The following is a 24,011-nucleotide window of genomic DNA, read 5'->3' on the forward strand; positions in this document are numbered from 1 at the left end:
TTCTGTGTTTTTAAGGGTGTGTGTTTTTTCATGTATTCATTTACTCTCATCCATCCTCCCATCTGTCACAACAGCGTGATGTTGTGGTGAAATTCATGGGTGTAAACCACAACTGAACAGGTTTAAGAGCAATTCTTTATAAAGTCCTTACACTTAAATATGTGATTTTCTTGTTTTTTAACTTGCTACCTTTAAATAGGCCAAACAACTGGTCAGAAAAACATCTCAACAAAGGTTTAGCTTTTAATGTTATAGAACCTTACAGGGGAATTTACACAAATCAAATTCAGATTGTTCTTCATGGGTGAAAATCAGTTTTCTTGTTAGGTCAATCTGGCAAGATGACAAAGAGGCTTTACATTTCCACACTGTTTAAATCACATCTTCATACATAATATTTAAAGATACACAATCTCTTTTGCTCCAGCGTGAAAAAATGGTTCATTTCTTATTTAATTCAACAGATCACACAATTAAAGGGTGTCATCCTGGGATTAAGAACTATAATTGGAATTTCTGCCTTTTTATGACCTTTCATAGACCAAACATTGATTCATTAGATGAATAAATGATCTGATGCTTGAATGATGATGGAAAGTATTTTTAGTTGGAGCCCTCACTCCAACCACTGGGTGTGTTTGCCTTGATGTTTGTTCAGGGTGAACCTAATGAAAAAATGAGTACAGATCTATTCAAACTAATAGTATAGATGATTAATGCAGACTGTCGATTTTCAATAAAAAAAGGTTGGTGTTATGAACGGCTTCATTATTTGCTGTACCTAGCTATATCCTGAAAATAAAGCTTCAGATTAAGCCTAGCGTTTACTTTTTAAGGCTCCAACAGGAACCAATTTTCAGCATGATTCATAGATACCTGTGGCAGGCGCTCAAGCTCTTTTTTGCAGCTTGAGGCGTCAAACATCTTATTCTGCCCAGCGCACATCGCTGGATCTCAGCAGGAGGCTCAGATTGCTGACCATCACAGCCCAGTGATTACCTCGGCAACATTTCCCGAGAAATAGTCAGAAATCTCCCTGTGATGCACAACGTATTTTCTTTCCTCCATTACCCATGACTTTCAAAACTGTGCAGTTTACTACCCATCGTGTCTGTCTGTCCCCATGAGCCCTGTTTGCACCCCACTGTGCACATGAGACTTTGGAAATTCGGTTACAAATGTGGTGTAATAGAATAAAAAGAATGTTCTGTTTAAGTGTAACCCTGAGTGACGCATGCTTTGTTTACATTTTTGTTTCAAAGCAGCATATAGCCTATGCAAAAGGAACAAAACTAAGAATTCATGAGAACTGCTGCCTCCATTTTTTGGTGTTGTGCTTTACTGCCCTCCACAGGCCAAAGAGTGAAACTGAATTATTTTAGTGACATTTTAGATCTCTACATCTCTACATTTGAAGAAGGTTCAGTTCTTTTCATTGGTTTGTTTTGTAAAGGGATTATGTTTGGTCTCTCTTCGGTCACTAGTGTCTGAAGCATTTAGCCTAAAGGAAGTGGATGTGATGCCAAACAAGAAGTTTTAGATTTACATATTCCACAACCAGATGAAGAATATTTCCAAAGACAAATTGTTTTGTTTTTTTAAACAGTAACCCTCAACACTTGGACATTTGCTTTAACTATCTATAAAACAAAGTTTAAAGATCTATCCCATTATTGGACTGAACTACTGTTTTAAAAATGAAGTATGCCACATTCTTAAGGTTTTGCTTGTACTCCTCTGTATCATCAAATCAACCAAAGACTTTACATTTTTACAGTGAGTGAAAAAGACAAGATTCTCGTGTAATGATACACTTTGAGTTTAAAATTCCATAGTACATGTAGTCCATGAAGTTCAACATATTAAGATGATGTTCATGTTCTGCTGGTGGTTTTAGGCTCAGAAAATGACACTGATTTAGAAACTCCCCAGCCTTCTTATTAAAGTCCAGTTCGACATATTTACAGCCTACCTTAAAAATATTAACCAAATGTTCTTCTTTCAGCCCACCATCGACAGTTTCCACATCTTTGTGTTTTTTAACACGGGGGTGCTACTGCTAAAATCACTGTAAGAACTCACTACAGTAATGGCTCTAATAAGTGCGTTGAATTTAAACATCAAAACGACATATTATTATTATTCATGACATGTTTCCTGTATTGAACATTCGGTGGTTCTGGCTCCCATGATGTGATTTGAAGACCTTCTTTGATAGTAATCTGAAAACCGTTGGGTTTGGGTTTGCAGATCAGACGTATAGTGAATCTGTGAATTTAACATTTTGAACGCTCAGTTTCACTTTATAAAACAGAGGAAGTGGTGATTTAGAGAAGGCAGGTTTTTAGTTTTAAAGCTAAATATTTAAATCTTGCTTAAATCTATTGGTGTCATGTTTATGCTGTAGGTTTAATTTAAACAGTTTGTTGTTGTAACATTTTATGTGCTTCTCTGTGTTGCAGCATTTGGCCCATTACTCAGCAACTGCTGCAGCTAAAATTATTTCAAGGGTAACTTTCAGGGTAAAAATAATAAAAACCAGGCTGAACAGATTTTTACTGCAGGTTTTAGACAAGAAAACTTTATTTATGAAATGCTGAATCCTGTGTTTTTCTTGATGCCCTTCATTAAAAAACAGCAATAATCCACTTGTTGTTTACACTGAGGCTAACTTTTGAATGTGTGGCAGATGCTGCATCTGTTCCTTTTACGCACTATCACCATCATAACGACTTCTCATTCGGGGAAACATTTTGTCCATGAAGCTCGCACACACTCGCTGCTAGATGAGAGAGCCATATTACACAGAGAACGATGGGATTGTTTAGATTGGCACGTAAAAAAGAAAAACAAGCAGTCTAGTCACGGTGCCAGACAACAGATGCGTTATCACTGTGCCACTGGAAGGACACCAACTGTGCACAATAATATCACACATCCACAAGGTGTGCTGTCTGGCATACATCCCTGTGTGTTTGTCAGATCTCAGCTCAATCCCAGCAGGGCTCGTCACATTATATTATCACAGGTAAGGTGATGTGCCCCAACACCCGATTATCGTACACATGGCATCTTTACAGCACACACTTCCTGCTCCAACACACATGTTGGGTTTAATAAAGCTGTGGCTACCTCTGTGTCTGAACAAAACAAGATGTTTAAACGCAGAACATTTGATGTTTTTAACAAAAAGGAAACAATTACGCTTTTCAGTCATTGTATTGTGTGTAAATGGCTTCATCACTGATGATGGAGGCAACATGGTGTGCTTAAAGAGCTCGTACCTGAACTGCTACTATTGTTTTAAAGGGTCAAGAGAAATGGCAGAGGCGTATGATTAAAGGAGACAATCTGTGAAATATCCACTGACTTAAATCATTACATGACCTCACTGTGTCATCACACTTTAAGGAAACATGCTGTGGTGAAGTACACAGCAGCCAATATGTCCTACTTGCTTCTGGTCCTGAATGGTCTGCATTTGTTTGGACCAGAGTAGTTAGGCAGTTCTAAGACACCCCCCCCCCCCCCCCCCCCCCCCACACGGTCATTTTTGAAACCGGTTTGGCAGATATGACGCCAGTTATCTTAGCAAACCAACAGGTGTTGCAGCGATGGAATCATGCAGGTGGACTGGTTCAGATGTAACCGATTCTACCCGACCTAAAAAGCCTCTGCATGTTTCTAATTGGCCCCACAAGCCGAAACGTGGAAAAACTAGGAGAAATATTGGAGATGCTTTTGATTAGTTTTTATGTTTATGAATATTAGTGTTATTGTTCTCAATTTTTTGTTGTTTTTTTAACTTTAAACAAACATCTTTGCTGCAGCTGTTGATACTGGCCTGATTGCATCTTTAGTGTTTCACCTTCACAGATCATCATTAAACTGATGTGTTATGTCGTATTTACATTCACTGTCACAACAAAGAGTGGATATCAGGTTAAGTTCAACAAACCCAGGGTATCATTAGGATGTCTGGCTGTCCAGTGGCAATGTTTTTACCATTGAAAGATGTAATCATTTAACACCGTATTTGATCTTCTATGTAGAAAAAGTAGAAGGCTTCAGTGGTTTGTTTAGTCTCTTATATAGGTTTTTGAAGAGGGGAGGGGGGGAAAGACTGCCAATCAGCTCAGAGACCCCTGTGATCAAGAGATCTCATTGATGTTCCATACAGACATCTTTTATTTCCTTACATAACCTGCTACCTGCTTTTGTTTTACTGGCAAGTGTTTCAGTGTTCTGCTTGAAGATCCTATTCTGAAAATAAAAGAGCAATAACAAAAGAAAACATTAATGACCGATTTAAATGACTCCTTTGTTGCATAGCTGCAGAGGATATGTTTTTTTTTTTAAATCACAAGGGAGGGTGCAGTCAAAAAAATGGATTCTTTTCATTAGTTATTTAGGCAGTTTTCCTAAAAAGTTTTTTTTTGTAAATGTGCCAGCCTGCCTGTTCAAATAAATGTTATTAAAGTGAGAAATTGGCAAACATGGAAAAGTAAACGTCTCACTCTGAAGCAGTGGCATGAAGCTGCAGTACTAAATGGGTCATTATCAATTCCACACGTCACCTGCAGCAATTTGATATTCTTCTGATATTTTCACATTTACAAAACAGGATCAAACCGCCTGAGTCACTGTCACGTCCAACACTGATCCTGTTTCATCAAAGAATGGATGCATAAGGAATCTATCCGTTTTCATTTTGTTTTAATAGTTCAGGTAGAATAGCTTTGTTTTCACACAATCATAAAAATGTATTCCGTCACATGAACTTAATAACAAACCGTACAAAAAGGCACAAATTCACAAACAAGTATTCACGGTGTCTTCTGGCCTAAATGTTAGAGAAGCAGCTCAGTGTGGGGTTGGAGGAAAAAACAGGCCGGAGGGTAAACAAGCTGAGAAGAGTGAGGACAAGTGGTCAGTACTCAGTGGATGTCAACAAGTGCCTTCTTCAAATATTCATACCAAAATTAATTGGTTTCATCTGGGTTTATTATACAAGAGCAAATTTTAGATTTGGTGTCTGCCATCAAAGCTATAAATAATTTTCTTTTCTACTTTCACCAGTTTTCAGTGGCCGTGTGTAATCATACAGCAGTGGTAAAGCACACTTACTGCCACACCAGAGACCCACATTAATACCATTTAAAAGTTTACATTTATTTCAGTTAGGGCAACACACTCAAATACTGAGCAGCTCACTGGACCCACCTAAGAGATTTTTTTTTTTTTTTTTTTAAGTCAAAGCTGATTTCAAACGCTCTTACTGAAAGGGGATCAAAGCTACCTTTTTAGATGCGATCTTCCATGTACATGACAAAAAAATGTTAAATGCCAATTTTCAGTGTCATTTAAACCAAGCAGCAACATGTCACTTTAAACCGCAGTTTGACGTTCCAGAGCCAAAAGCAAATGTAGCACCCACCTATTACATCCGACCTGTGTTCTAACCCGAGTATGACCCAGAATGCACTCCTTTAAATTACTTTATGTTTGAACAAGTCTCACTCCGCACATCTTACAGCAGTTGTTCTACAAAGCTGGATTATCCAAGCAGGTTCAACATGTAGGTGAAGTCAAAATGGACAGTGTGAGCTGATTTGAAGGTTTCTGGCAGACAGTGTGTCATGAAAAAGTCTTATCCCTAAGAGAAGGGCTGTGATTTTTTTTTTCCTTCAATACATACTCCATTCAACAACCACTGTTCATAAATGCAATAGTCCTTCTCCAGGTCCAACATGATCAGCCCAAGTCGCTAGTCACCTACCACTCAAGACAAGATCTGACAGAATGATCCCTAATTTGATGAGTCCATCTGTGGCGCGCAAGTCAGGCTGATCTTCAAGGACCTGCAGAATATCTCCCTTATGACTTCTGGCAGGTCAGAGGGCGTCGGAACAGCAAGATGTGAGGCTCTGGGGGAGAAGAAAGCAAGTGTAAGTAAAGCTAGGGCACTTAACGGTTGTGTTGCTCTGATTCCTAATGGAGGACACTTGACTCCCATTCTATTATTTTTGAATGAAGGCGAGGTCAGGTTCGGCACCTGCTGCCCATATGCTGGTGGTCACCAAGTCTATTGAACATTTACTACTTATCTGCCCCGCCCCTTTAAATTGTGTAACTGTATCTTTCATCACCTGGGTGAATAGATGACAACATTTGAGACATAAAACAACATTGGCTTCAAATGTCAATCAATGATACAGAACAGTGTGCAAGTTCTACAGCATGCAAATTAGAGATTTCCAGCCTTGCTGTCAGATTTACATTTACATGCAATCTGCATGGCAATGTGCCATCTTGTCATTCAGTTTTGCTGTCAAAAATGTAGACACATAGAAGCTTTTATACATCTTCATCCCTAAAATATCTCGTCCCCAATCTGCTGTGACATTTAAATGGGTTAACTACCGTCTATGTATTGGCTTTGTCTATGTTTGTTACTAAAGGCACTGTCCTTTTTGAAAGCTTGTTTAAGTGAAATACATCAAGACCAGATATTAGGAGATGATCATTTAATAAATCATTTATCATTATAGATCACTTGTTGAAAATACTGTCCCTTATTATTAATAATAATAATAATAATAATAAATTAGATTTATATAGCGCTTTTTTAAATACTCAAAAGACGCTTTGACAGGAAACAACAAAAAACAAAGCAAAAACTAAGAGAACAATAGAACATAGAAATAGTGTCGAGGGAAGAGGATGAGAGTCAGTGGTTGTAGGCGGTGATGAAAAGGTGAGTTTTGAGGGATTTCTTGTAGGAAGTGAGTGTGGGGGAGTCTCTGATGTTTTTAGGGAGAGAGTTCCAGAGGGTGGGAGCAGCAATGGAGAAGGCCCTGTCCCCCCCCCAGGACTGAAGGTTGGTCCTGCAGGGGGGGGGGGACAGGAGGTTTTGCCTAGCAAAAAAATAATAATAAGATACCTGGCTGGTGGATCATGTAATGCACCCATCCTTGGCTCTGTTGGACCCCCAGGTTCCTCCACTCGGTCTCAGACATCAAGTGGGTCTTGGGTACACGCTTTGCAATATCTTTGGGTAACATTACATGTCTGAAAAAAAGGCCAATATCAACAGAAAATAACGTAAACAGTTATTAAAAATTGAAATGCACCTTGTTTAGTTCAACCGAAAATACTTTATATGCAATGACAACTTAATTAAGTTATTAAACTCGTTAAAACGTTGACATACTGACCACGATAAACTATGTGTCATATACAAACCTGTACTCGTATTTTTCATCGTCGTATTTATCAGAGTAGTAGATCTGTTTGTGCGACATGACGGAAACCTAGGGGGAAAGTATTGAGGATTAATCAAAATGCAGATCCAGAAACAAACATATCAGCTCCAAATATGATAAGGCGACCGGGACCGAATATTCTGCTAAGCATGGCTAAGTACTGGTGGCTAACAGTTTGGCCGAAGTTAGCCAAGAACAAGTATTACTCTAACAACTTTCTTAATGTTGACGCCAAACAATATACAACATCTTCTCAGCGAGGTTTTAAAAGTTACCTTTGAAGACTGTCCAGCTGTAGGGTTGAGGATAAACGTAATTATTCCAGTTTTGTGTCCAGCGGAACCGTGATGTTCCTCGTTTCTTTGTTTCCCTCTCGAATGTCGGCGAGCCCGCTTCTCATCGTTCAAATAGACGTCGCCTCATCCCATTGGTCCAACGCGCTGAAGAACTTTCTTCCTATTGGTCAAGACTGTCAGTCGCAGGAAATTGACGTACAGCTGTAGGTGTTTCTGATTGGTCAACAGACAAAAATGTCGAATACGTAATTTACGGAAAGTCAACAATCCAATTTCAAACTTGACTTTAATGTTATTACATAACCAGTGACCCAGATGTTTGAACTGGTTTTGTTACGTGTAGATTTGCCAGTTCTTTACTGAGACGGATGTTAGCTTTATGTAGGCTACTGTATGTTCTTGTTTCTACTCTTTGTAAGAGCTGCTTTGATAAAGAAACTAGGATTGTAACCTTAATATTTAACACAGTTACAAATGTTATTGAGAGAGACACAGGGGGTGACATGATCGCACTGGTCGGTTGGTCTCCTAGAATGTAATTCATTTAAAACTCACAACTCTTCAATGATTTTGTTATTTATTTTTCATCAATTGTACATCTTTCATACATTCAACATTTGATGTTGACCCTAAAGGGATGACTTGATTATTATAATATAAACAGAATAAACATAATTTATTAATAAAAATCACTGCCCCACAGTTTATTTATAACAAAATTAAGGTTGTCATTTTTTATGCTATCTAAGGGCTGAGACTGTGCCTAATGACATCACAGAGTAAAAGATACAGAGAAATGTTGAATATTTTAATGCTGAACTATATAAGTGACCATAATAAGCAACTTAAAAGTAGGCCGATGTTTTTTTCTTTAATCAATTCATAAATAAATCTCTATTTGTACAGTGCCAATTCATAACAAATGTTATCTCAAGACACTTTCCAAAAAGCTGGTCTGAACTGTGTACTATTTGTATACTTGTACTATTTAAAGACTCAACATTAATCCATCATGAGCTGCACTAAGCAACATTTAGCAAAGTTGCAGTGGCATGAAAAACCTGCCTTTTAACAGACAGAATCCTCAAGCAGAAAACAGACTCATGTTGAACAGCCATCTTCTGAAACTAAGTGCTTGGATAGTAGGACATGGGAGATGCAATAAGAAAGAGAAGGATACAAACAGAGCAACAACAACAAATAATAATGGCATGTGAAAGTATGTGTCATATTAGCAGTAACAGCTAAGTATGATAATAGACTTATCGGTCTTATATCAACATATCAACTGTAATGATGATGAAATTGGGAGGTATTTGTGTTTATGAACAAGCTCTGATCTGAAAACTAGGAAGGTCTTGTCAGCTAGGTGGGTGAATCGAAACTTGCTTTGAGTAGATACTGATAATGGGTCTTTGTCAGGTTTTGTTCGGGCTGAGCACTTAAGTTTCATTCTCTGAGCATCAACAGGAGAGGCAGTTGACGCGTGTCACACCCTCTGTTGATTGCAAGCTGAAAATCTGGGGCGGGTTTTCACAAAACTGCACTACTGTCAGTAACAGAATCGCTACGAGCTGCCAGAGCTGCGGGTCAGTCCTCAGTTCTATTACTGCAAGACCTGTCTGCTGCCTTTGACACAGTCAACCATCAAATCCTCCTATCCACGCTCTCTGAACTTGGCATCTCAGGATCTGCCCTCTGCTGGTTCGTGTCCTACCTCTCTGGGCGATCCTTTAGAGTGCCGTGGAAGGGAGAAGTGTCCAAAGTGCACCGCTTATCCACAGGGGTACCTCAAGGGTCAGTGCTTGGTCACCTTCTCTTCTCCATATACACAAGCTCACTTGGTTCAATAATCCGCTCTCATGGCTTCTCATACCACTGCTATGCTGACGATACCCAGCTCTTCCTGTCATTCCCGCCAGACGATGTTACAGTCTCTGCAAGAATCTCGGCATGCCTTGCTGATATCTCTAAATGAATGAATGAACGGCACCTTCAACTCAATCTTTCAAAGACTGAGCTCCTTGTCATCCCAGCCAGTCCCTCTATGCAACCACAGATCAATATCCAGCTTGGAACAACCAAACTCATGCCCACAAAGTCTGCCCGGAACTTGGGTGTCATGATTGATGACCAGCTAACTTTTAAGGTTCAAGTAGCCTCGATTGCCCGGTCATGTCGATTTGCCCTGTACAACATCAGGAAGATCAGACCTTACCTGTCAGAACATGCTGCACAGCTCCTGGTACAGGCTCTTGTGATATCACGCATCGACTATTGCAACTCTCTGCTGCTCGCTTACAAAACAGTGACAAAAACGGCTCCTCCATTACTTTAACTCACCCATCTACACTCCCTCCCGCCCACTACACTCTGCCATTGAAAGGCATCTGGTCCAACCTTCACAACAGGGTCCTAAATCTCTGACTAGACTCTTCTCCTCTGTCACCCCCCGGTGGTGGAATGAACTTCCAAACTCCATTGGATCTGCAGAGTCCCTCTGCACCTTTAAGAAAAAGCTAAAGACCCAGCTCTTTCATGAATACCTACTAACTTAATGATGATGGTCTCCATATTATTGATGATGATGATGGTAATGACAATGGTTTTTGTTTGATAAAGAGGACTTATAAGATGGTTTCTATACTGATTAGAGCTCTCAAGAACTGCCCTCAATGTTGTGCTTTGCCTCTGGTCACTTCCTGTCAGCACCTGTGTGTCCAATCAGACTCAAAGCTGATCGTTTGCTCTTACTGACATTGTTCCCTTTTTTCTAGATCCTTGCTTGTGTTGTACTTACTCTCTGATGTACGTCGCTTTGGATAAAAGCGTCTGCTAAGTGAATTGTAGAATGTCTACATTTACGACCAGTTGCATAACAATTTTGGCTAAAAAAGTGCTGCTTGCATTTATTCATCTTTATTCAAAGTATTGTCGTACAGACCTATATGATGTGTTATAATGCCCTTTTTCTCTGTGTTGTTTTTTGTCTGCTTTCCTTCATCTTCTGTATTATTTGCGAAGCTTTTTGTGACTTTTGTGAAGAAAGGTGCATATATATATCTAAAGTGTATTCATATTGTTATTATTGGTATACAGAATCATTTAAATATAGTTTTTATATCAATCAATTGAAGTGTGTTTTTGAGGGGTCTCTTTTCAGATATGGAAAGTGGTCAAATAGATAGATAGATAGATAATTTATTGATCAAGAGGGAAATTCAAAGCATCCAGTAGCAGGTTACAAAGACGTACATGACATGAAACATGCATGCATATATATTAACCCGAAAAAAGATTTAAAGAATACCCCTAGATGAAACAAACTTAAACTGTGCAATTAAAAATAGACTTATACAAGAAATGTACATAACCTGTGCAGGGATAAAAAAAATACATGTGTAATTTAAACAAGAATCTATAAACAGTTGAGAAAAAAATCTGTAAGTAGACCTGAATATAAAAAAAAAAAAAGTGTTGACCTTCTTGCAAATAAATGTGCCATCAGAGATAAAACCGTTAACACACTCTAATTTTAGAAGAAAAGAAGTCAGATGATGAAACAAATGTCCACACTGGAGCAACGTGAGTGGAGGGGTAGTCCGCTTTGGTAAGTCCCGCAGGCAAATATAGCTCCACAGACGTGTCAGTGTGCGGCTGGCCCACGTCGCCCTTCCCTCCTGGATATATATGTGAGCATGCATGCTTTTTGAGGCTTAGGTTCACACATGAAGTTGTATTATTAAAAACCAGGGGGACGTATCCGAGTCTACCACCTGCCATTCCCACCTGCGAACGTCAATCATGCTTGGATGTGCGTCTTTTTCCCCTGACACGACACTTTCATCTTATTGGTCCAGCGATGTTTCAGGGGCGGGAGCTCCGTAGTGTCTCCTGAAATCTAATTGGACGAAAGACGTCTTTGACGTGACGCAGCCAGGAATTCCCAAAGTTCCCAAGTTCACGGGAAGAGAGAAGCTGTTGTTCATACGAAGAAAACAAAACGTTTTGAAGGGAAAACAAGGAGCGACTGAAGTATTAACAAGTGGGGTAGGTAAAGCTTCTTCTTCGTGTTTTATATAGACGAGTCCTGCCGGCGTTTGAAGCTCTCGCTGACAGCAGGGCCTAAGTGAGAACGCGGAAGAGTGGGAGTGGGAACATTGAAGCTACCATCCTTTGTTTACCATCATGTGTGAACCTCCAAACAACAGCTGCAGCTCTCAAACTTTGTTTCTCTGACGTGCAAAACAGAGGCGTTGTGTTTTCTGTGTTACCGACATGTGAGTGCTGATGTTTAAAGCTTGTGTCTGAATCAATGAGTGCTCGTGTCTGGGGTTTGACCATTTTTGGTCATTTGCCTGGCACACAGATTGACTGGATGGATCGATCTGAATGAATGGGAATAGCATGTTGAACGAGAACAGGCGGTAGATGATCTGTTTCTTGTTTTCACTGCGCAGTGGTATATTATGGATGGATGCCACAGCACTGTTACATAACTTGCATCAACGACAATCTGCTCTTTATCCCTTTGCGTGCGGAGCATTAGGTCTAAAACTGTATCGTTATTGCACAACTGTTTTCTCTGTGGCTTCAATTTAGTTACGTATCATCAACATATCGAAGAGATTGTGTCGAAGATTGTCGTGTTTGTGTGCACAACTGCATACGTAAGCTTATACTTTTGGCTGCCTTAATAGATATTACACACAAAGTAAGAGTGTTATTAGGCTTATATAACTAAGATAAGGTTTTCAGTACATGTTTATGTCCAATAAAGAAACGTTGTGTCTGTCGTCTGCAGAATTTCATTCAGCTGAATCTGCACCGTGCTGTGCCAAGTGGAGCCTGAAGAGGGCGATGTCTGACAACAGCCACAGCACAGGCAGCAGCAGCGGCTCCTCCACCAACAGCTGGACCCTCCTATCCCCCGAGGTAACACAGCCAGCTCTGCTCAGAGGAGGCTCATGAATACGAGTTGGAAATATTGGCATGTTTGTACTTGCCTCTCAGAGCTCCCCTCTTTGGGAACATTGTGGGAAATCACTGCAAAGTTCCAAACTATTTGTCTGAGGCATGTGCAGTTTAAATGGGAAATGTGTGTAGCCAAGATCTTAGTGTGCACAACTTAAGGTCGGTAAGATTGGGTATTAAGGGCACAAAGCTGACTAAATGGAATGCAGCCATAAGCAACAGCCAAAGAAAATTTCCTTCCTCAAGAGAGGTGATGGCGTTGAGTTTTTGTTGAGACAGTTCCAAGAGAGGCGTCGATTCAACTTGATGGTCTGCCTGTAGACTTAAAGTTCTGTTGAATCTCAAGGCGATGTTCTGATTTATTACCCTGTTTGTATAATGACAGCAGCCTAAATATGTCAGCTCAGTACAGATCACAAAATCAGTTTGTAAAGGAGAAGAGCATGTCAACATTTGCAACAGCCACATTTGATAGTTGGGTTGGGTAAGTCACATTTGATGTCTCAGTTATAATGGAAGAAGTCTGTCTCTGGATCTAGTTTATTGTTAATTAAGGCATCAACGTGTCCAAGTCTCAATCACAGTGATAGATCATAAACCAGGCGTAATGATTTGCGTTTCCCAGCCAGGTCTTGTCTGCGTGTGCAGGCATGTCTGTATTGAGTGTGTGCTATAAATGTCAAGGTCGGTGCTACAAATCAGAGGGGGGTAACTAAAGGGGCTGAAGCCTGATCTCCTGGGATCTTTTCACTCTGCAGGAAGCTGCTGTTGAGAATGTCGGGCCAGTGGATGACGGCACAGAGAGCCTGGGTGATGCCCCGAGTCTCTCTGAAGACGTGGCAGGTACTGACAGGACCAGGTTTGGGGATCAAACTAAACACAGTATTTTTGTGTTTTTTTTTAAATATATTTTAGCGTTGACATGGTGTTCATGTTGTTTCAGGAGCTGCTGTGGAGTTCAAACCAAGTGACACTTCAATAGAAACGGTTCTGTCTGAAGAAGGCCATCAGGTGGGTACACAATGAACTACATCATGGTCAAATCAGAGTCAGAATCAGAATCAAGGTTTATGGCCAGGTACATTTACACATACAAGGAATTTGACTTGGTGTATTGGTGCTAAACAATTAACAATGAAATAAAGCAGAACTAACAACGACTTAAATAATACAGTATTAAGATATTACAATATATAAAATAGAATTAAAAAATTCAAAACACAAAATGTACAAAAGGTGAAATGTAGGAGCTGTGCAGTGGACTATGAGAAAAGGGCATAAATCTGACCTTTAAACAACATTGTTATTAAGAGAGCAAAAGTCTAAATCCTAAACATAACTACATTACTATATCCAGCTCTATTTTTAATATTGTGTTCTGAGGCCATCTTTTCCTTACCAATGCCGATTATCATACGTAATATCATTTATCTTTTGCAAACATAAATAATCCTGACCTGAAAACAGCCTAAAAAAAGCTTGGATATCATTAGCCTCAGTTCTGATTTCACTCTTTCCTGACGTGCTGTCCCAGTCACCGAGTGGGGAGAAACCCTGATTTTTTTTTTTTTTTTATCAAGAAATGATTTAGTTTGGTGTTTTTACAGCTTTTGAAATCTGGGTTTGGAAATATGATAGCTGACAATTTGCCCTCTCCAGGAGCCGCAATCTTTTTCCTCCGCTGCTCTAAAACCGTTATTTCAGAGGGGCAGTCACATTCAAGTTGTTTCTGTGTAATTACTCATTGAGGATTGGTAAATTATCAGACGGGGGCGATGTCTGATTTACTAGCAGAAACCAAATTCTGTTTTCTAGGCTGAATTTGAGATTTAGCGATCGTAGTATCAGAACAATTCTTTATTGTGTTTTATCATAGAACTCAACTATGAAGCTACTGACCATGTGTAGACACTGTGAAATTTTTTTGTACTGTAAAGTGTTTAAAAACAAATACATGGTAACTCAGGGCAACGTGGGAAGCTATTAATGAAAGAGAAGAATCATATAAATTATAAGGGAAGAATGATGAGCATATTCTGCTCTTGATCTTAACTTTGACTGTGAGAAAAAGATAATATATAAGAGTATTCCAAACTTTTATTTCTAGGTGTGTCAGGAGACCTCTCCAGAGTCAGGTGAGGGTCCCATCCCTTCCAGTCCGTCACGATTGAGTCCTCTACCTCCGAACTCTCTTGACCCCTCAGACCTGGACCTGGAGAGTCAGCCTCCAGTCATCCATGACATGGTCACCAGCTCCCCCGGTGACAACGAGCCCCTCGGAGCCACACCCTTTGTCACCACCATGGATTTGGGCGCCCCCCTCGATCTTCCTGCAGCCGAACTCTTACCAGAGGAGCTTCTTGAGGAGTCGTGCTCTGCTCCTTCCCCGACCGAGATCCCCGAGGTCTCTGCAGAACGCGTGCTCGACGCGGCCCCTGATATCACGCTGATTCCCGCGAGCCCCGTCGAGGAGAGTCCTGTTTTCGCCGCGGAACCCGAGGTCAGCATCCCCACTGTGACCCTCACAGCATCTGATGCCCCCTCTCATGTCGAAGCTGATGTCAGCGCCGGTCCAGAGAGCATGGAGCCGGAGAGCCACGTCCCACAGAGCCCCCCGATGCCAGAGATCCCCATCACTGTTAGTCCTGCACCGGAGACTGTTGGTGCAGTGGAGGAGGAGGAGGACGAGGAGGAGGAGGAGGCTGTGGAAGAGGCAGAGATAGATCCTGTAGAGACGTTGACCCAGGGCAGGCGAGAGGAAGATGAAGAAGAAGGAGAAGGTATTAATCTGTTTATGTTATTACAAGCATGATACATCAGGCTGTAATATTTTTTGGGGAGGAGGAAACTTACAGGAAATCAGTCAGAGCTATGATCGTAGATAGATAGATAGATAGATAGATAGATAGATAGATAGGAACTTTATTAATCCCTTGGGAAGGTTCCCTCAGGAAATTCAGATTCCAGCAGCAGGTAACACCACAAGGATAGAACAGCACACAGATACATAGAATAAAATAAAAACACAAGTTATATACAAACAATATACTGTACACAGTACTACCTAAGAAAAAGGTAGCAGTAGTTGTGTTGTTTTGTCCTTTGTGTTTATAAATAGATAATTAACAATAAATAATGAATAATGCAAGCTGTTAGGATTGTGTTGTGGTCAGTTGTGGGTCCCAACGTGGGGTGTAAGGTTTCCCTTTTAGGCCTCAGTTTAGTTTCTTCTCAACTCTGAGGCTTCACAAATCATTTGATTGAAACATTGTTTAGGAGTGGAAATTGCTTGGTTTTAAGTTTGAAGGTTGAAGGGGGTTTCAAAAGAAGTCTGGGAGCCAAACTGCAATAAAAGACATGAAACAGTCAGAGTGATCAACATAAACGTTCATCAACGTTTACATACTATACTAGTCCATTCACCCCTTCTAGTCTTTGCCTTCTTTTAGCTGACCCCTAGAGGAAGCCCTGATTGTTATATTGTGTAGTCATGTCAGTATGGACACTAGTTGTTGAAGTATCTCTTTTGCAAAAAGTATTTCAGCTTGACAGATTCTCAAAATGTATTAATAATGTGACAAAAACAATCCTGAATAGAGGATCATCAAAACCCAAATATGTGAGAAAAAACAAAGAAGTGACACAGATAGACGGTAACATCTTGTGTTCCAGTTAGCTTTTAGGGCGAGTAGCTGTGCTCCTGATTAAACCTCTTTCTTCTCAATCATTGTGCATTTTGTACAGTTTTCATTTCATGAAATAGTGCATGGCAACAGATATGCTGTGTGGTTATATGACTGAACACAGTTTAAGAAAAAGAGACACGACAGCACGATATCAGCTGAATAAATGAGTCACAGGACCGAAGGAAATACAGTAAGATGTTGTGCTTAATTGGTGCTTTAGTGTCATTATTTAATGTTTCACAGAGTCATTCAAGGAAACGATGCTGGTATTGTGTCCTTTGTATATCTCATATTGTGTTTAAATAATTAAAGATCAGTAACTGCTGTAAAAACTAAGGTAACATCCAAAACAATAATTCTCTCAAGTTTTACAAACCAAATAAAAACATCCCAGGAAGAAAAAATAACCAAACGTGTGATCAGATAAACTGATTTCTACCCCGTAGAAAATGAGGCTTTTGTGACTTCCTGTGGGGTCTGAGGCTGGTAACAGAGACCACATTAGTGGTCTGTGGCTCTTTGTTATTCTCAGTAGTCTTTGAAGGCAGACAATGAGAGTCCCCCTCTGCAGAAGAATTGGTGAACATGTTGCTTATCTGTGTCACAACCGGCAGCTGGCGAGTGATGTATCCGTTTGACAGAGAGCCGGTGCACCCCGCTGAGAAAATGAAGGAACCTCCATGCATGAAATGACTGTTGTTGTAATTTAGTTTAGAAAATGTCACCCCTCCACCCCCCGCCCAAACACTGTTTACGCACTGTTGTGTTTTTGTGCTCATGTATCCACTTAGATTCTGGTATTTTGTGTGAGGCAGTCTGCCAGCACATAATTATGGACTTGGCGATAATATCTCCTTCTGACACTTTTGGAGCCAAAGACGTCTGAATGATTTATCCACGTTGGTCTGAGACACATTATATACATGTGTTTTAACTTTAGGCTCTTGTCATTGTCTGCATGATAGAATATCACATCCCTCTGCTGTGCTGCCATCGCTTTATCGCCTTCATTTCCCCCTCTCTCTCTCTCTCTCTCTCTCTCTCCGCAGAGCCTTCCAGTAGTTTGGATTTGGGCGACACGAGCGGCTTCGACGACGGACTGAGGAGGAGGAACGTTCCCTCCTTCGAGGCACTGAGGCCGAGAACATCGGATGAGGAAGACGAGGAAGAGGAGGTGGAGTTCAAGCTGGCCGAGAGGAAGGAGGAGAAGCCGTGGTGCTCCTTGAACAAATGCATTGTGGGAGCTCTGATATTGCTCTTCCTAGGCTCCCTCTTTCTCTCAGGTGAGTTTCTTAAAACAGCTTTAACAGAGCCGCTGGCTTGCTTCTGCCTTTCAGGAATCAGGAAGAAATGAAAGCCACATTTAAATTTCTTCTATTATAATAGAAGAAATCTACCCATTCAATATGCAGAGTCCCTCTGCACCTTTAAGAAAAAGCTAAAGACCCAGCTCTTTCATGAATACCTACTAACTTAATGATGATGGTCTCCATATTATTGATGATGATGATGGTAATGGCAATGGTTTTTGTTTGATAAAGACGACTTATAAGATGGTTTCTATACTGATTAGAGCTCTCAAGAACTGCCCTCAATGTTGTGCTTTGCCTCTGGTCACTTCCTGTCAGCACCTGTGTGTCCAATCAGACTCAAAGCTGATCATTTGCTCTTACTGACATTGTTCCCTTTTTTCTAGATCCTTGCTTGTGTTGTACTTACTCTCTGATGTATGTCGCTTTGGATAAAAGTGTCTGCTAAGTGAATTGTAGAATAATAGAAATGTAAAATTTTACTCACAAAAAGCTCTTTCTAACTCTCCTATCACAGTTTATTTTTACACATGTAACATCAGGGATTTGAGGAGTTTTGCGCTTTTTTTTTGTAAATTTAGTCAAAAATGACATCATTACACACTCACAAAATTGACAATGACGTATTTCATTATTACATAAGCACATTTTATTTGCAGTTGTCAGCACTGGGCACATGTCTGTTTTTAGAAACTGCTGACTAAGCTGCACTATGTCAACAGGTTTCCTCTCTGACCTGGATAATGGTAGGTCCAGTACTGCAGATAAGACAGCAGTATTAGCTCTCACACTAGCTGGCTAACACTCAGTCGCTCGTCTAAGCGCTTATCTGGCCTGACACTTCACGCAGTGGCAGCATAAAATGGCAAAATAACACGGGATTCTGTGCTGTACAATAACGCTCGTTATCACCGTGTGGTGTGAAGCACTCACTGGATGTTTGAAGGGGCTTATCCAGCGGGAATTTACCTATTATTGCTGGTTATTTGCTTGGTTAGCCAAAATACTTCACATGTTATGTTGTGGAATCTGAAAAATCTGCCTAAATAAATATGAGTACACAGCTAGTGCCTGAGCTTGTAGAATGCACTTCACAACAAAAGCTTCTTCTGCAGTTTTAAGACCGGATGAGTCAATAAAAGAGTGTGTTGTGAGAGCATGTTGTGAGACTTCTAAGACTGACAGACGTGTTGTGTCCTCCTCTGACAGGTGACTTTGACGGGTCGGATGAAGAACAAAGCCAGGTCCGTCCCTCTGCTCTCTTTCTTTCTTTGCTCAATCTCAGTGTCTCTATATTCTCAAATACATGTTTAAAGAGAAGAATTTAAAAAAATCTTAAGTCTTAAAACATAAAAGACAAACGCTAATGATAGGATTGTGCACAAAATATGTGTTTTTCTCCATTTGCCAACCATTTTTGCTTCCAGGACTGGCTTAGCAGTGATCCACAGGATATGAAAGAGCTATTGGATAAGCTGACACAGGAAAACCAACAAATCGCTCAGCTAGAGGCGCAACTACAGGTCAGCACACCACTGATGTTGATGCTAATGAGGTCGCTTTACCCTGTCTTGATGTGTTAATGTGTGCAATAAAAAAAAAAAAGAAGATGTTTTTGATAAATTAATAACACCCTGCAAAAAGCTGGCTTTGATTTCCACATTTTTTTTTTTTTTTTTACTTCTTCAGTCCCAGAAAGAAGAACTTGACTCGGCTCTGAAGACAGTGGCAGCAAGCGACAGCAAAGAGGTTAAAGCGGGTCTGGAAAAGGAAAACACGAGGCTGAAGGAGGAGCTGTCGTCTCTGCCCGAGCTGAAGAAAGAGCTGGAGAGTCTGAGGTCCAGAGTGACAGAGCTGAACCAACTCACAGGTAAATATCTTCTTTACATTTATTGATATGCTCATGTATAAAGATAGATACTGTCATGGGATTACTTTGTGATATAAGTTATCACCAAAGCCTTAATAACTTTGATATGTGTAACTCTTTACAGCTGATCAGGTGGTATCAGCAGTGGAATCAAGCTCAACCCCTCAACCAGCAGACAAAGATGAACACAGTGAGCAGGAGGCAGCTGGTCCAGAGAAGAAGAGGGAAACGAGTTCTGGAGGAAGGCTGAAGGAAGAACTGCAGCGTCAGAAAGTCCTTCTGGAGGAGAGCAGGAAGAGACTGCAAGGGATGAAAAAAGACGGAGGCGACAGGAAACGAGTGAGGGACAGTTTGGAGGAGATCCAGAAGAAGCTGTCTGAACAGGTGGAGAGGTGGGGGAAGAAGAAGCCGCAGGAGGCCAAATGGAAAGGGAACAAGGGCAAAACAAACGAGAGGGACCACTTGAAGAGAGACGAGAAGAAGGAGTGGAGAGGAGAGAAGGACAGGAAGCACGGCAAGGATGGAGGATGGAGGGAGAAGGAGGAGAAGAAGGAGAAGGAGTGGAGGTCTGAGAAGCAAAACTCTCACAAGGAGGCGTGGAGGAAACACCAGGACGAGTGGGAGAGGAAGAAGTGGGAGAGGAGGACGGACCGAGAGGAGAGGAGGAAGGAGAAACCGTGGCATGGCAAGCATGAGAAGAACTCCCACAGCCATCAGCATCAGCATCAGACGCCCCGCCAGTCCCATCAGCACAACCAGATCCACTTCTGGAAGGACCAGGAGAAGAAGCTGAAACGCAACATCCTCCCCCAGATGGGCCGCCTCTCCTCCGAGGAGTCTGCTGCCAGGGAGGGGCTCTACCCGGTGGAGCTGCCCGAGTTCGAGGAGCTGCTGGAGGGCTACCTGAGCAAGCTCGAGGGGTCCGCTCCCGAGAGCAAGGACAAGCTCAGGAAGCTGACCGCCGAGTTCTTCGAGGGCGGCGTTTTCATCCACGAGAGGGTCCTTTTCAGTGACTTCGCCGAGGACGTGGCCGACATCCTGGAGGACATGGTGGACGTTTTTGAGAACGGCGGGGGGAAGGACGGCGACGACGACGACGACTCCCTGGAGGAGGCGATGGAGGAGTTTGAGCGGGAAGCGCTGTGGAAGTTTGCAGCCACAGCTTAAACAGACAGAAAAAAGGTGGGGGGAGGTGGAGGGGGGGAGGAGTTAAAAAAAATAATAACAACACTGAGAAGCAGCAGTGGTGGTTCTTAGGACATTTCTTGCCTACATTCTCCTCCTCAGAGCTGTAATTGTAGTAGCTTCAGGTGCAGAGTGCCTCTCATAAAACGTGTTCCCCTCTGAGTCTTTAATTATAAGCTAGACTTGTTCTTGTCATTTTTTGGACTTTAGTTTGTGTTACCTACCTCTGTCCGCTCATGCCCCCTCCTCATGAAAAGCCCCTCAGTGATGTGTCGTGTGGATTTCACTCTGCTGTAAAGTGTCTTCTCGATAACTAGTGCATGTTGCAGCTCATAATGTCAATTCAGTAATATTCATATCGCACAAAGATCAGTGGACTTAATGGGGGACGGTACTGCTGAGCAAGCAATGCAATGGTTAAATGTATTCATGTAGTGAAAGAAAGACGTGTTTAACGGACTGTTAAATACTTTTCTGCATGCTTGGCCCTCTCTGCAGAAGCGACTTGCCACTTCTCGGAGCAGGCTCAAACAAAATGCAGATCCTTTTTTTTGCCTCGAGTCGGTTGGTAACTGTCTAATCCGAGGGGAAGAGATCCTGGTTCTTTAAGCGATGAGAATCAGATCAGGTTGGACCAGTTTTTTTTTCTATGTGTGTGTGTGTGTGTGTGTGCCAGCAGCTCCTTTAATACAGTAGATTTGGGAAACCACACACACAGAGTGCTGTTTGAGAGCCCCGGGCATTTGGTTTTGTAGATTTGACAGACAGAGGGGAAAAACCAGGAACCGGTTTGGGGGATGTCAGTGCTGCTCCAACAGGGAAAAAAAAAAGAAAAGAAGTGATGGGACAAAGTGATTGCCATAGCTAAATGTATGACCGCTACACCACTGCAGCACTTTTCTCAAACATTCACATTAACAACTGAGCTTTTTCTTTCTCTTTACGCTTGTTATTTTGAGACCATTAGTTCTCGTTTTCGGGACCTCTTACTCTTGATTTTCCGGCACTTGGGTATTAGAGCTTTCAAATAGAGTTAAGTGATCCATATTTATACCCAAAGAGTTTCATTTCATTCATTTGCTTATTAGCCCGAAGGGATATTTGCAATGAACACGTTTTTTTTCATCTAGTTATTTTTTTAACAGCTTTTTATTAACTGGCATGCAAACAGGTGATATGTCACCTGAAAAAAATAGGAAGCTGCTTTTTTTTTTTTGCTTTTTTTTTAGTTTGATTCTTTCCCGTGAAAGAACCAGACAAATAGTGAAGTGCAGACCAGAGCAAAGTGGATTCAGTATTGCAGAACTGCTTCTTAGAGTTTGGTACTTTAAGACAAAAAAAGAGTTTGATTGTTTTTTTTTCTTTATTGTTTGATTCTAATTGTGAAGTTTTCCCTCTTTCGGTGGCTGTGAAGCTGAAATTGACAGATTGTGAATGTTGGTTCTCATTTTTCAGTAGTTAAAGCTCCTGTGAGGATTTTTTATATTCTTATCAAACAGACTTAAACTAATATTCATCCTTCTTTATGAACTCTAAAAGTGAATGACACCATCAGTATAAAGTTTTTTCCTTTATAGATATTTTTAATGTCTGAAACTGCTGCTACAGGGGAAGGTGTCAGATGAGGCGCTACACAGCATGCTGCAAAAATTGACTTTTTCTTGCAAAGATTCTTGATGAGTGAGGGTCTGTGTCCACTAATGCTGTTATGTGTTTTTTTTGCTCGCGCAGCACCCACTTTCTATTCAAAACAATAGAAGTGCTCCGCATCCTAGGCGTTAGAAAATCAAGTTTTATTTGTTGCTGCGCTCTCAGTTGGAAATAGGTAAACTTTTGGAACACTGCAGCGCTCGTCAATGTCAGTTTTCCTCAACGACCAATCACAATCAAGAAGGGGCGGGGCTTCTGATATCAAATATGTCAACAGCAGTGCAGAGGGTAAACATATCCGTTTACGAGAGTACAGTTTCAACATGTACGTTTTCTTTGTGTTAATAAAAGCAAATATTAAGCATAGATCCATTTACTACCGTGGAGGTGCAGTGAGCTGACTTTCGTAACCTAGCAACAGTAAGCGCCCGTGAAAAGTGCTTTGAGATTGAGGTTGTGCACTGCCAGTGGGGAAAAAAAGCTGTTAATGGACACAGGCCCAAATACATTCACTATTAAGTACAAAGCTGGGTGTGATTTATTTTTATTTTTTTTAAACCACATGACACATGTTCAGGTCAAAATGTAGCAAAGAGATAGGTGGTACCAGTTTGTCCACAGGGGGCGCCAAAATCCACAAAACACTAGAGTTCCTCACAGGAGTTTTGAAAGAAACTTTGAAGTGTTTCATGTTTATTTATTCTGTCTGTAAACTGTAACTCTTTTTCTCATTATGTAAGGAGAAGAAGCGCAGACAGTGCGACACGCCGTACACATTGAATGTGTGAACGTTTTCAGAATTTTAGTTTGCCAGATGCTGCTCATGTGCCTTTATTAATGTAGACGTGTTAGACTTAACAAGAGGTCTTAGATCATTATTTGCTTCTGCAACATGACAAAGTTAGTTTACACTTCTGGAAATGTTCTGCTGTTTATAGAGCAGGGAGTGAATGTCGTCGAGTTTACACAGAAAGTGGTGAACAGACCTTTGTTCAAAGGAGTGGTTGGGTAAGTGTTTAGACCAAAGGAATCTGAAGAGAGAGCTTCATTTGAACATTACATATTAGTAAGAGTTTGATTAAAAATTTGAGAAGTATTTTTGTCTTTGTGGGAGAACAGCCGGATTCTGTGCTTAGAGAGAAGGCAGCAGCTGGCTCAGACGTGCATGTGATTGATCCCTGGAGAAAAAGTTCTGAGGAAATTGGATCAAATTTGGATCATTTTTATTTTTGTTTCATCATCAGTTCTGTCCTGTTGTAGGAAGTCATTGTTAAGTTCAATAAAAAAGTTCACCATTGGCCGAAGATTAGTGTGTCTTTATTTAATGTATTCAGTGACTCACTGTGGTGGGAAGTGGACATGCTGGCATGGCAGGCATCTATTATCACAGCTATGTTGCCAAACTAAAATATTTACATCCAGATTAAATCCTCGGAGCAGGAGCTTACACGTTAACAGGAACAATCTCTCATTCAGTCTGTCCTCCGCCCCGGTACAAGAAACCCAACCAGTCACTGACTCGATATGCTGATGAATGAGAATGTAAGCAATGATTGAGAAGGGTCAGTCGCTAAGAAACTGACTAACAAGCTTGTCGTGCTTTGAATTCTACACACCAGTCAACCTGCAAGTATGTCTCTATGTGTCTCTTAGAGTCCAACATGTCAAAGAGCATAACTTAAAGAGGGAAAACAAAGATAAAATGAGAGCTATTTCTTAAAATGTAAAAGAAAAAAAAGAATCTGAATGTTTCTTGCACATGATAGAGGGACTGT

The 24,011-nt window shown here is 41.0% G+C and overlaps 3 protein-coding genes across 5 annotated transcripts in view; 1 reads left to right on the forward strand and 2 right to left on the reverse strand.

Moving 5' to 3' along the window:
- efna3a (ephrin-A3a) overlaps positions 1 to 24,011 on the reverse strand; it is a 192,902-nt gene that overhangs the window by 134,462 nt on the left and 34,429 nt on the right. The window lies entirely within an intron of this gene.
- Positions 4,991 to 7,679, reverse strand: cks1b (CDC28 protein kinase regulatory subunit 1B). Its single transcript, XM_061059811.1, has 4 exons — positions 7,541 to 7,679; positions 7,246 to 7,313; positions 6,944 to 7,071; positions 4,991 to 5,927 (listed from the first exon to the last, which is right to left on the reverse strand). The coding sequence occupies exons 2-4, from the start codon at positions 7,302 to 7,304 to the stop codon at positions 5,878 to 5,880; spliced, it is 237 nt and encodes a 78-aa protein (XP_060915794.1). The 5' UTR covers positions 7,305 to 7,313; positions 7,541 to 7,679; the 3' UTR covers positions 4,991 to 5,877.
- Positions 11,280 to 23,534, forward strand: pbxip1a (pre-B-cell leukemia homeobox interacting protein 1a). 2 transcript variants are annotated; one of them, XM_061058892.1, is made up of 11 exons: positions 11,280 to 11,611; positions 12,366 to 12,496; positions 13,294 to 13,378; positions 13,479 to 13,546; positions 14,643 to 15,315; positions 17,271 to 17,504; positions 18,254 to 18,277; positions 18,741 to 18,775; positions 18,959 to 19,054; positions 19,221 to 19,401; positions 19,526 to 23,534. In XM_061058892.1, exons 2-11 carry the CDS (start codon positions 12,422 to 12,424, stop codon positions 20,566 to 20,568), a joined length of 2,514 nt encoding a protein of 837 aa, XP_060914875.1. In that variant the 5' UTR covers positions 11,280 to 11,611; positions 12,366 to 12,421; the 3' UTR covers positions 20,569 to 23,534. The 2 variants fall into 2 exon arrangements, with proteins under 2 accessions (XP_060914875.1, XP_060914876.1); XM_061058893.1 differs by lacking the exon at positions 18,254 to 18,277 and having other exon boundaries at positions 11,281 to 11,611.

This window comes from Labrus mixtus, chromosome 16 (genome assembly GCF_963584025.1).
Source record: "Labrus mixtus chromosome 16, fLabMix1.1, whole genome shotgun sequence".
Lineage (NCBI taxonomy): Eukaryota > Metazoa > Chordata > Actinopteri > Labriformes > Labridae > Labrus > Labrus mixtus.

Coding starts and splice junctions, on each gene's coding strand:
- cks1b (XM_061059811.1), bottom strand. CDS start 7,304: ATGTCGCACAAACAGATCTACTACTCTGATAAATACGACGATGAAAAA. Junction 7,072..7,245: donor GATGAAAAATACGAGTACAG/GTTTGTATATGA, acceptor CCTTTTTTTCAG/ACATGTAATGTTACCCAAAG. Junction 5,928..6,943: donor TTACATGATCCACCAGCCAG/GTATCTTATTAT, acceptor CTTCTCCCCCAG/AGCCTCACATCTTGCTGTTC.
- pbxip1a (XM_061058892.1), top strand. CDS start 12,422: ATGTCTGACAACAGCCACAGCACAGGCAGCAGCAGCGGCTCCTCCACC. Junction 18,278..18,740: donor CCTCTCTGACCTGGATAATG/GTAGGTCCAGTA, acceptor CTCCTCTGACAG/GTGACTTTGACGGGTCGGAT. Junction 19,055..19,220: donor AGCTAGAGGCGCAACTACAG/GTCAGCACACCA, acceptor TTACTTCTTCAG/TCCCAGAAAGAAGAACTTGA.